Source organism: Conger conger, chromosome 1 (assembly GCF_963514075.1).
Source record: "Conger conger chromosome 1, fConCon1.1, whole genome shotgun sequence".
Lineage (NCBI taxonomy): Eukaryota > Metazoa > Chordata > Actinopteri > Anguilliformes > Congridae > Conger > Conger conger.
This window is the reverse complement of record NC_083760.1, coordinates 76,257,151-76,268,999: the sequence shown is the minus strand read 5'-3', so window position 1 is coordinate 76,268,999 and position 11,849 is coordinate 76,257,151. Positions and strand designations below refer to the sequence as shown.

At 46.9% G+C, this 11,849-nt stretch overlaps 1 protein-coding gene across 1 annotated transcript; it reads right to left on the bottom strand.

Moving 5' to 3' along the window:
- Positions 1-2,642: 2,642 nt before the first annotated feature.
- On the bottom strand, positions 2,643-11,643 carry she (Src homology 2 domain containing E). The gene is made up of 6 exons (XM_061252712.1): positions 10,592-11,643; positions 8,703-8,829; positions 7,162-7,413; positions 5,476-5,656; positions 4,988-5,107; positions 2,643-3,956 (listed from the first exon to the last, which is right to left on the bottom strand). The coding sequence occupies exons 1-6, from the start codon at positions 11,093-11,095 to the stop codon at positions 3,773-3,775; spliced, it is 1,368 nt and encodes a 455-aa protein (XP_061108696.1). The 5' UTR covers positions 11,096-11,643; the 3' UTR covers positions 2,643-3,772.
- Between the last annotated feature and the right edge of the window lie 206 nt (positions 11,644-11,849).

The window sequence follows — 11,849 nt, the reverse complement described above, 5'->3', positions numbered from 1 at the left end:
TGCGACGAACTAGAAGCGCGAGTGAGTGAGGAGGTGGGGGAGGATGGGCGAAGAGGAATACCTCAGTATTCCCCATCAATCCGCGCAATGCCGTTCGGTTTGTTTCCTAATTTCATTCAAAAACTAGAAAGAAATTATGAAAGGTATTATATTCATATGTTGCCTCTCCGCGTATTTTTTTAAGAGACCGTAATTCAATGTGACAACACAAATATATATTGTTTCTCCAATTCACACGCTGCAATACATTTGTATTATCTTGTTCAAGCAGGAGTTATGTGCCTTTTTAGAAAGTCTCCTCTTTTATGATTTAATTCAGTTATGCGTCTACTTATGGGGGTGTTGGCGCTGCCGTGGATGCAATTGAGCGAGTAGTTGGACATCAAGTCGCATCATTTACGGCAAAAAAGAGGGGGCGGGTGCCACAGGGTCGGTTGCTGGGTTTAGTCACAGTTGGTATCTCTCTGTCATATGTGTCTGTCTGCGTCTTGATCCTGTCTGAATGTGAGTATTAAACCGTTTTTTCAGCACCATCTTGTCCTTTTCAACCGGTGGTTTTCCACGCATATTCACACTCTGGTGTAATCACATTACATGGATTACAGCGCCGTAATCTTGATATCAGAGGGGCCTCCTCTATCTGTCACTCATGCCCTCCTCCATCAACAGGAGGAGATCAGATGAGTTGCCAATGCAAAGATGAGACAGACGAGGAAGGAGTGTGAATTAGCAAATAAGATATGCGGCAGTACATATTGATGGCAGGTGAGAACAATAAGAGGTCAGACATAGGTAGACTTTATTGAAATACAGTATGTGGTAGGTGTAACACAACAGACAGGGTAATAGTGGTGAACATGAACAGGAGGAGTGAGTAGTAAGGATGAGTATAAAGACATGTCATTGAAGGAGGAAGAGAGGGGATGCTTAAAGAGAAATATGAATGGTTTAGCGTGGGAGGTTATGTTTAAGGATGGTGACGGAGTGGGAGGAGAGAAAAGGAAATAATTTAGGACAAGTCAGGGCGAGTCAAGATGGAACCAGAGTATATGAAAATAAATGTGCGTGATAATTTCCCACTCCTCTGTCATTCTCCATCTTTCTGCCTCTTTTTCCTTCTCTCTCTCTCTCTCTCTCCCTCGCTCTCTCCATACACAGCGGATGAGTTGACCTGACAGCGTGCCTACTCTGTATGGTATGCTCTGAGTCTTTCGATGAATAATTAAAAAGCTGGGACCCCCACAAGTGCCTCTCTTTCCCCCCTCACAGCCATCCTCTCCTCTGCCTTTTCTCCCCTCCCCCCTCCTCCCTCCCTCCCTCGTGCTGACTCTGCTGATATACTGCGACAGCCTGACACACTGACTGACTCCTACAGATGTTGCCTAAGACTGATCGATCAATTGCTTGATTAACAGATGTGAACTGTGTCTGAATTCACCGCCGGGCTGACGTGGAGACTGATGGATCAGCGGACCCCGCAACGCACGTCACAGCTGCTGGCACCAAGCCCCGGCTCGCGGACAGACAGACGGACGCTCCCTCTGACAGACAGAGAGACGGGCTGGCTCTCTGACGGGCAGGATGGCAGATGCAGATGCCTTGCGGATCGGGGGGGACTGACTGACGGACATGCTCATATAGCCCTGCGCTGTTCTACCCTCTAGCTCATCTTGACCTAGTTAGTGCTATGAATAAGAAACCACAGGAAAAAGAGAGAAATGCAGGAAGAGGATGAGAGTGAGGATAAAATAGGAGAGATAGGGTAGATTTATACGCAGTGCTTCCTGGATATGAAGTAGGTTTTTTAGTATGGGCAAAGCCATGTATATTGGGGACAGCTTAAAAATGGTGAAAGTATTTAAATTCCAGAAGTGTTCACTGGCCGTTACATACGTGCCTGTGTATGTCTGTATGTGTGCATATTTACTGCATTTTCATGACCCCTTTTAATGTTGATGTCTATCTCATCTCCGTTCTCCCTATCTCTCTCCTGCTCTCCTCTTTTCCCTCTCTCTTCCTCTCTCTCTCCCCCTCTCTCTCGCAGTTCCCTGTAGAAATTGCCCTACCTCACTCCTACTAATCACCATGGCAACCTGGTAATCCCTTATCTAGCAGAAAATTCTGACACACGCAGTGACACACACATACAAGGACACATGTGCAGACGTGCACTACCAGCTGACACACACATTTGCACATACTAATACATGCACAGATACTGTACGTACATTTAATTACATGGTCACATAAACATTCTATCCAAAATCGTTTGCATAAAGTACTGCTTTAGACAGTATGTAATATCTCTCATATGCATGCGTGATTCTGTGTAAGGGTTAATGTGGTGTGTGTGAATGTGTTTATATGTACATGGGCATGCTGAGCTGTAATTGATTTCACAGCCAGGTCAGTGACTCTGCAACCAAAAACAAACAGAGAGAGAGAGGGAGAGGGAGATGGGGGTACAATGTTACAAGTCACTGTGCACCATCACACTTATTAAGGGGTAACTACATTTGAGAAAGGCTTTGCATTTTGTGTGTGTTTGTGTGTGTGTGTGTGTGTGTGTGTGTGTGTGCGCACGCGTGTGTACATGTTCTCTAACAAGGAAACCCACACAAGGAAACCCACTGTCCAGTCAGTTATTGATGGCAAATTTTATTGATATTAATAATGTTAAATCATCCATGGTTACTCATGAACTCACTGTATATATGTACAATAGACAACATTTTAAGGCATATATTGGCACGCTTTGTCTGAAACATTGATTTGATAATATTGATCACAATAGTTTGCAAGTCAATTTATTTAGCACTAGTATAGATTACTAGGAGTAAAGATAACTAACCATTGCTAAATAAGTAGATGCAGGAGGGGAAATGAAAAAGGTCCTCACTCCTCATCTGAAATAAGTCCAATCAGGGAATCTTTACCAGCGCCCGGTTCAATACACCAGCATTGATTGACTTGATAACTTAAGCATACTTTGATTTCCAGTATTGATTTTGGTCATTAAGCTAACACTGGTTATCAGGCAATGATCAATACTGAAGGTAGCACATTGCATTTGGGGCTTACTCACTCATAATTACATTCACTCACGATGCACAAGGGATGGAAATGAAAAGAAAGGAAAACATTTTATGTACCAATATATTTTTTCTTGCAGTAAATCCTAAAGCCCTTGGCATAAAGGATTTCTGTATTTACTATATCACGGTAAGCATTACTCGTTTTTTTTAAGTTGGTGCAGTTCACCAGCTTGTCCACCAGAGGGGGACGTGAGATTGATTTGTCATGCTTGTTTATGAGGCAGATGGTTCAAGAGTCACATTGAAGGACTGTGGGTTTTATATTCATAATAAAAAGAGAGAGCGGATATAGACACGGTTATGGGTAACAGAAGATCAAATGGCAATATCATAAATATTATTAACATTATTTATTTGAAAGAGTTGCCCTAAACAGGAATGGGTATTGTCAACACTCGACAAAAATATTTTAAATGGCTTGATCAAAAGAAAACATGTGGTCATACTGAGAGCAAAACGTGAAGATGTGAGTGAAGGTGAGCTCACGTAAATGTCTGACGGAAAGAAGCAGGGTCAGGATATGAAATTAAATGAATCAGATGAAAGTGAGGGTGAGTTCACGTGAATGTCTGAAAGAAAGAAGCAGGGTCAGGGTATGAAATGAAATGAATCAGATGAGAGTCAGAACCTCGGACCTGCCCCAGAGGGGGAGTGTCAGAGCGGGTCGGGGGGCGGGATCAGTGCGGTCGAGGCACGGGGTGCTGCAGGGCCATATGTTCGGCCCCGTTAAAAGGCAGCTGCTGAGCGCAGTAGTGGTGCACCACCTCGGGGATGCTGGGAAACACGCAGCTGCTCTGGTCCAGGGTGTAGCCGTTCTCTTTGGTCTGGGCCACGATGATGTGCACGCAGCCCTGGCTGGTCCTAGGAGGGAGGACGGACACAGTGGCATATACGACTCTGTACAGACACACTTAGAATCGGCAGGCACTCATAGAATCAGTGGAGCTCCATGCAGGGGTCGGCGTTCTTCACCAGAAGGCCACGCCGCACCCTGACTCTGCAGGCCAGGGTGAGGCGCTGCATGTCCCTCGTTTTTAGGAGGCCCCCCAGCCCCGGTCTCTCTGATAGGAGATTCCGGATAAAAGTGGGAATCCCACAGGAAGTGCTCTGTCATGAGGCTGGGAATAGGCTGCTACATCAGCCAAGTGTGAATGTGATTCAAGCTGCTTCCGCTGGATCACTCCCAAGCTCTAAGCGGGCACAGAACTGTGACAGTGCAGTTAAGCTGGCTCCAGCATAGAGAGAGATCACAGCCCCAGCTGGTCAGGGGGCCCCTGCAGCGAGCATCCCGCCCGGGCCCATTCTTAAAGGGCCAATCATTTACTGGCCTGGACGGTCCTTTTGAACAGTGGTAACAACCCCCGTCCTGTAGGACTTCACTCCAACCCAAACACAGCACACCACATCCAGCAGTCAAGTGTGCCAAATCAGGGCAGAAATGAAAACCTACAGGACGGTAGGCTAGATCTCTAGGAACATGGTTGGTTACCGCTGCTTCAGAACCACATGGGGATAATCACGGAGTGTACTTTTGCTCTGTTACACACTAGAGTCACAGACTTTCATGGCTTTCTATGCCATTCTATACAAAGTCGTGTTTGTGTATGCAGTGATGTGAAACACCTGGGTACTTCCACCATATTTTCCATCACATTTGGCACTTTTGAATTTTTGCATAGACAGCAGACCCTATGATTCACTGTCTATCTATCTATCTATCTATCTATCCATCCATCCGTCTGTCTGTCTTTCTGACTGATCTGTCTATATTATACTAAATTTGCTTCTCTCTCTTCCTCTCTCTCTCCCTCACAAACATATAAACGCACATGCACGTTCAAACACACACACATTAACACACATTAGTTAGCCAACGCTTTGATGATACTCACTTGAGGGCGATGGAGTATTTGCTCGTGCCTGATTCGCTGTCCCTCACGAGGAAGCTGGCCTCTTTACAGGACTGCAGCTGTGACTCCGCCTCCTGGCGAGATACGCAGCCGTGGTACCAGCTGCGGAGGAGGATGGGAGCGCGCATTCAGCTACATGAACTCGGCACGAACACAAATCCTGTTTATAGCACACTGTACAGGGCTACAAATTCTGACGGCACGTTTCACACTTACATAATGTTCCGAATGCATGTGCGAACATAACACGGGGTCAGGGGTCACGCACACGCTTAGAACAAGGGCTACAACACGTATACTGGAACGGACGACTGTTGTGCTTTATATTGATGATGTGTATAATAAACGAAAGCTTGATTCTGCGTACCTGAAAAACACAGTCACACTTTCATGCATGCACACACATACACGCCAGCGCGCACACACACACACATAAACACACGCATACGCGGGTGCCCACACACACATACCTCTGTTTCTCCAGGGGGACAGTAGGGTCGACCTTAGCGTTCTCCACCTCAGATGTCGGGCTGGGAGGGGAGGATTTGAGGATCTTTTGGTTCAGGCTCTTCTGCCGCAGGTGCTGCTGCCGGGTGGGGAGGGGGGGCTCCTCTTTGGTGAGGGGCGGATGCTCAATTCCCTCAAACTGAGCTGAAGGACGGAGAGAGGGAGGAACGTGAGGGAACAGAGAGAGGGAGGAACATGAGGGGAACGTGAGGGGAACAGAGAGAGGGAGGAACGTGAGGGGAACAGAGAGAGGGAGGAACGTGAGGGGAACAGAGAGAGGGAGGAATGTGAGGGGGACAGAGAGAGGGAGGAACGTGAGGGGATGGAGAGAGGGAGGAACGTGAGGGGAACAGAAAGAGGGAGGAACATGAGGGGGACAGAGAGAGGGAGGAATGTGAGGGGGACAGAGAGAGGGAGGAACGTGAGGGGATGGAGAGAGGGAGGAACGTGAGGGGAACAGAAAGAGGGAGGAACATGAGGGGGACAGAGAGAGGGAGGAACGTGAGGGGAGCAGAGAGGGAGGAACGTGAGGGGGACAGAGAGAGGGAGGAACGTGAGGGGAGCAGAGAGAGGGAGGAACGTGAGGGGAACAGAGAGAGGGAGGAACGTGAGGGGGACAGAGAGAGGGAGGAATGTAAGGGAGATGGAGGAGAGGCGGAAGAGCACTGAGTTGGAGAACGTGCAGAGTTGTGCATGTTGCATGTCAGCTGTGAATATGGACTGGGGTTGCGCAGGGGAGATGTGCAGGCTCAGGGCTGTGGGATATGAAGGCAGTGTACTGTGCACAGAGTGTGGCTAAGCTGCCGTGTTCCATTCATTACTGGTGAGGCAGCGCAGCTAAGCGATGAGCTGTGAGTGTGTCACTATTCCACAGACGCTGTGGAGCTGAGAGATAATCCATTTGTGTGTGTGTGTGTGTGTGTGTGAGTGTGCATGTGTGTGAGTGTGTATGTGAGTGTGTGTGTGTCAATGCGTGTGTGAGTGTGCATATGCGTGCGTGCGTGTGTGCCTGTGTGCATGTGTGTGAATGTGTGTGATTGAGTGTGTGTGCATGTGTGTGTGAATGTGTGAGCGTGTGTGTGTGAGTGTGTGTGTGTGTGTAAATGTGTGTGTGAGTGTGCATGTGCGTGTGTGTGTGTGTGTGTGAGTGTGTGTGTGTCAATGCGTGTGTGAGTGTGCATATGCGTGTGTGTGTGTGCCTGTGTGCATGTGTGTAAATGTGTGTGATTGAGTGTGTGTGCATGCGTGTGTGAATGTGTGAGCGTGTGTGTGTGCATGTGTGTGAATGTGTGAAAATATGTGTGTGCATGTTTGTGTGACTATGCATGTGTGTGTGTTTGTGTGTGTGTAGCCTGCAGTGCCGTAGCTTTGGTACATGACTAGAGCCCTGAATGTTGCTGGTTTCAGCCTGGTTAGGTGCAGCCATGTTAAGATCTGCACAGCTGCCGGGCCCTTGACCCCACAACCCTCCAGGGGGAATTGTCCCCTGCGTAGGGTAATCAACTATATGTCGCTTTGGATAAAAGCATCAGCTTTTGAAATGTGATAAAATGTAAGTGCCTGCGCTTTTGTGTGTGTACGTGTGTGCCTGCATGTTCATCTGTGTGTGTGCGTGTGTCTGTGTGTGTGTGTGTGCGTCACTAAAGTACCTGATAGGACTCTCACAATCTGCTCCTTCTTCCACTCCCAGGGCAGTTCGTACTCGGCGGGGGGCCGGGGGTCCAACTCCGGCCGGGTGACGGGGGTGCGGACTCCCCCCGCCTCCCCGTCAACGCCCCCCTCGTACGGGGTGTCGTATATGAGGGGAGGGCTGGGTCGCCCCTCCTCCGGGGCTCCCTCCCCCCCCTCCAGCAGAACACACTTCACACTCAGCAGGTCCTTTGATCCCCTGCGTCGTATTTCTGTGGGGGAACAGTTCACACCGTTACTCTGTGTATAGGCCCGGACACACCAAACCGACGGTCGGCCGTCGGACGTCGGTGGCGCCCTGTCGGCCGAGTCTTTCCGGTGTGTCTTGGAGGGCTCTGACGCCGATTCAATTCGGTGTCGGAGCCGTCGGACGTCGGTGAGAGCTCTCTCATCGACTGCTCCGGGGGCTCCAACGCCGACCGTCGGTTTGGTGTGTCCGGGCCTTCTGACTCGGTGCAGCCAGGACCTCAGTGCAAATGACTGGACGAGGGACCTCCAGGGGAGACTGAGTTGCTGCTAGGACTAGTGTTTGTGGGCCAGTAGGGGGGGGATCTTCCCTACTGGTCAAAAAAGCTCCAATGCCCCAATACAGGAAAGGGGATACTGTGCTGTAGGAGATGGAGAGGAGATCTTTCGAGACATTGAACTGAGGTCCTGAGGTCCTGACTCACTGTGGTCATTCATATTAAATTATATTTAATAGCTTATTTTGTCATTATAATCTCACAATGTTACAGACCATTTGCTTATGTACCAGGGCTATTGTGTGACTGTTCCCAACAAAACAATGGGGAAATGAGATGAAAGGTCATGAGAGCACGTGATTGGTTGACTGACTGGGCCTCTTCCTGGATTCGGGGAAGTGATCGAAAGAAGGCAAGGGGTGGGCTTTCTCACAAAAGGGGTGGGGGGGGGAGTATATAGCAGAAGGGGTTCAGTGGGGGGCACCATCCTATTCAGAGAATGGGACCAGGAAACAGAGACAGGAAACAGGAAGTAGAGACAGGAAACTGCACCCATTGTCCCAGCACAACATCATCACCATAGCAACTGCCGGGGAAACCAAACTAGAGAGCAGGTCTATGTTCTCTTTTATATTTTTCCTTCTATTTTCCTTGACCCTCTTTATTTCTCTACAGAGAGAGACAGCAGAGTGCCTAGAAAGGTACAAATGCTTGCCGCAGAGGTGGTACCCAATTGGTACATAAAATGGTACCCCCTAGCCAGCAACATATAAATAATTTGTACCTTTTTTGCTTGGAAAAATATACTGAGAGCAATACTGTACTTTCAGGGTACATTTGAGAAATTAGATTCTTGATGAACAAAAATGCACCTCCACTGTCAGTATATTTTGGAGAGTGTCCCCAGGTTGTGGCCTGGGGGGTATGGGAGGTAGGTTGAAGGTCTGTGCTAGAGATAGCGATTGTGGGCTCATTCACCCCCAGACAAATCGCCAACTGCTTCTGTTGTCTCTGCCCAAACGCAGCCCTGTACACACCTGTAATCATCTGCTGGGCATCATACGGCTCCATGTACCCGTCGTTCTCTCCCTCTCTCTCCGCCTCCCTCTGCTCCCTGGTCTTCTGTGCGTCAAAGGGGTCTGCATAGTCCTCCAAAATGATCACCTACAGCAGGGAGAACAGCGGTTTTTCCATCCAGTGTCCAACGAGAGCCAATGATTAGGATGCAGGAGGCCAGAGTGGCCATATTTCAGGTTGTGCACATTAGCAAGGTATTTATGCTAAATACGCCACTTCTAAAAACCTATATAAATGCAAATGATAGCAATTGCAAATAGTGATAATGATACAATGAACAATAAGGTTCTGCAATTCCAGAGAGACTGCCAGACTGTGACACTTTATGAACTGAATAGACCGCTATTGAGTTTTACAACTCATTTTAAATGTCTTTTTTTACATGCTAGCCGTCTGTGCTGTAATTATGCCGGTTCAGATGATAAAGAACTCATTCAGAAGACATTGCCTGAGAAAACACAAAGGTGAGATCACCTGGTGATTGTAAAGGGTGACATAGTTTAGGGTCAAGCTGATGTTGTCAGGGAATCTAGAATAATCTGAGACTTTAATAAAACACCACAATAAATTAATAAATTACCTGAGCAACTCAAAAACAGAACAAAACAATGAACTAAAACGGGAGAGAGTTACGTTCCTAGAATCTGGGCAACCTCCTTTCTCCTTTCCTCTGTCCTCACCATTGCCTTTGTCTCACACCATCCTGCCATGTATTTTTTACCATCATAAAAGTGTAGCCAGAGGGACCGTCACAATGGAAGTGCTTTGCACCTAAGTGTCAAGTGACACAACTCTTTAAACAACCTGATAGTCTTTATTGGAGGTTGAAAGACAAGAAGAAAAAGAGAGGAAGGGTGTGTGTTTGTAAGTGGGTGGGTGTGTGTGTGTGTGTGTGCGTGTGTGTGTGTGTATATGCGTGAGCGCACGCATGAGTACCCATGCGAGCCTTTGTGTGTTTACATGAGAATACGTGTGTATGTCTGTGTGAGTGTGTGCGTGTGTGCGAGTGTGTGTGTGTGTGTGTGTGTGTGTGTCTGAGTGTATGGAAGCGTGTATGATCCTGGAAGGTTGTGGATCTGGAAGAGGAAGACAGAAAGAGAGAAGAAGTTGAAAAGATTAAACTCGCAACGTAGTACTACATGATCACATCACTGTTGTGCACTCCATAGGGAGGATGGGGGATGGAGAGAAAGGAGGAAGGGAAAGAACCACAGAGAGGGAAACATGGAGGGAGGGGGAGACACAATAGAGCAAAGACAAAGGCCAAGGGAGAGGAGAAATACTGAATCTGTGATATCAACTTTAACTCTTTCTTTAGTCTCCAGTGGCAACCTGAATGGCCAGGTTTATATAATCTAATAAATAGAAACAAAATCTATCACCTTCATATAGTAGTGCAGTGATATGATTAGGCCTAGTTAAACTCTAAACGATCAGCATGTTGAGATGTGTTAATGCTGATATGGCCGCTCTTCAAGCCTAAACCACTGACAACCACTCAAGTCCATCTGTAGAATATATTTAACATAATTTTGTTACATGACACAGGGTAGTTGGCATCATTTTAAAAGGTATATGTACAGTATGTGCATATAAGGACTACATTTCAACAGGCTTTTGATAAACTCTAAAATGATGTGTTGTAAAATAAGTACAAAAAGGCAGAAACAATTTGACATACAAATAAATGAGATAAAGTCAACCGCTATATTTGTTTATCAGTGAGATAAGGGGTGATTATGATTGATCCTACACGTTAGTCATATTACATTTTGTTAGCTACATACTGGCGTTAGTACATGAAAAAAAGCAGTTGTATACAGTCAGAACTCCTTCTGACTTTACTCACCGCTTCGGTCTTGCTAGCTGCCGTTCCTTTCTCTGTTTCTGGTACCATTTGACCTCCAGTACCGCTATTGTAGTTTTGGTTTTTGTCTTGTTTGTCTACCTTGATCAGCCTGCTGATGTAGGTATGTGCCAGCGTTGACGTTTTAAGTGAACGATACTCTTCAAATCCTGTCTCGACCTTGGAGTTTTTTCTACCCTTGCCTGGAATTAGACTCTCCCAAATTTTAACGTCTTTAGTTAAACCACCGGTGCTGGTGCCGTTCCGTCCCATATCCATTGATGAATTTTTCCGATTTCTACCGGACAGGAGCGAGCCCACCCCGCCACTAATTCCCTCCACCCCCGAATTTTTGCGCTGGGTCCCTTTGGTGCCACCCGATTTGGTGCCTGTCCCGCCTGCCAAACCTGGCTTAGCTCGGGTCTGAGACCCAGACTCTGATGACGAGCGGATCCTGTCGGTACCGTTCTTTAAAGTCATGGGGAGATCTTTGAACCACTTTGCCATTGCCGCTTATGGTGAAAGACTGAATTATATATTACGACTGCTCTTCGCCATACACTCACTGATGCACTTTTAGGAATTATCACTTGCACAAGTAATATGTTATCAATAGTTTACAATATAGGGTATTTATAAGTTCTAGTATTTTGTGCTACAAGTTAAGTATTGCTTAATTCGTGTGGAGTTATTTGCGCGACTAACTACTGCGTCCACAATGCATCAGCGTTATGGTATAATACACGATTATAACTAAACTGCAAGCTGAAGCTTATATTACACATATAGTACAATGCGATTTTAAATGACTTTATCCCATTTATATTTCTTTTCGTTCCCTTTCTTATCCCCCAACTACCTCTTTCTTACCTTTTTTTTCTTACATTGGTGTTGCCTATAATATATTATCCTCCCCTTTCCTTTTTCTGGAGCTATTCTCGTAGAATAAACAGTAGCCTTTGGAGTGGGTAAACTCGAAAGAACTGAAAGTTTTTCTTGATTCCTACAGAAGTTCCCATTCCCAGAGCGTCTAGACCGTGCGACTGTCCAATACAGAGTGAGAACTCGAAGAAACCAGGGTCCGAGGTGAACTGAGACAAGGGGTATGGGTTTATTCCAAATGGGGGGCGGGGGGGGGGGGGGGGGGGGGGGGGGGGATTGGGGAGGGAACATCTGCAGGCTGCAGCCTAATAATTGTAGGTTATCAGTTCAAAGCAGTTATACCTATAAAGTGTACTTCAATAGTAGTATACTACAATTA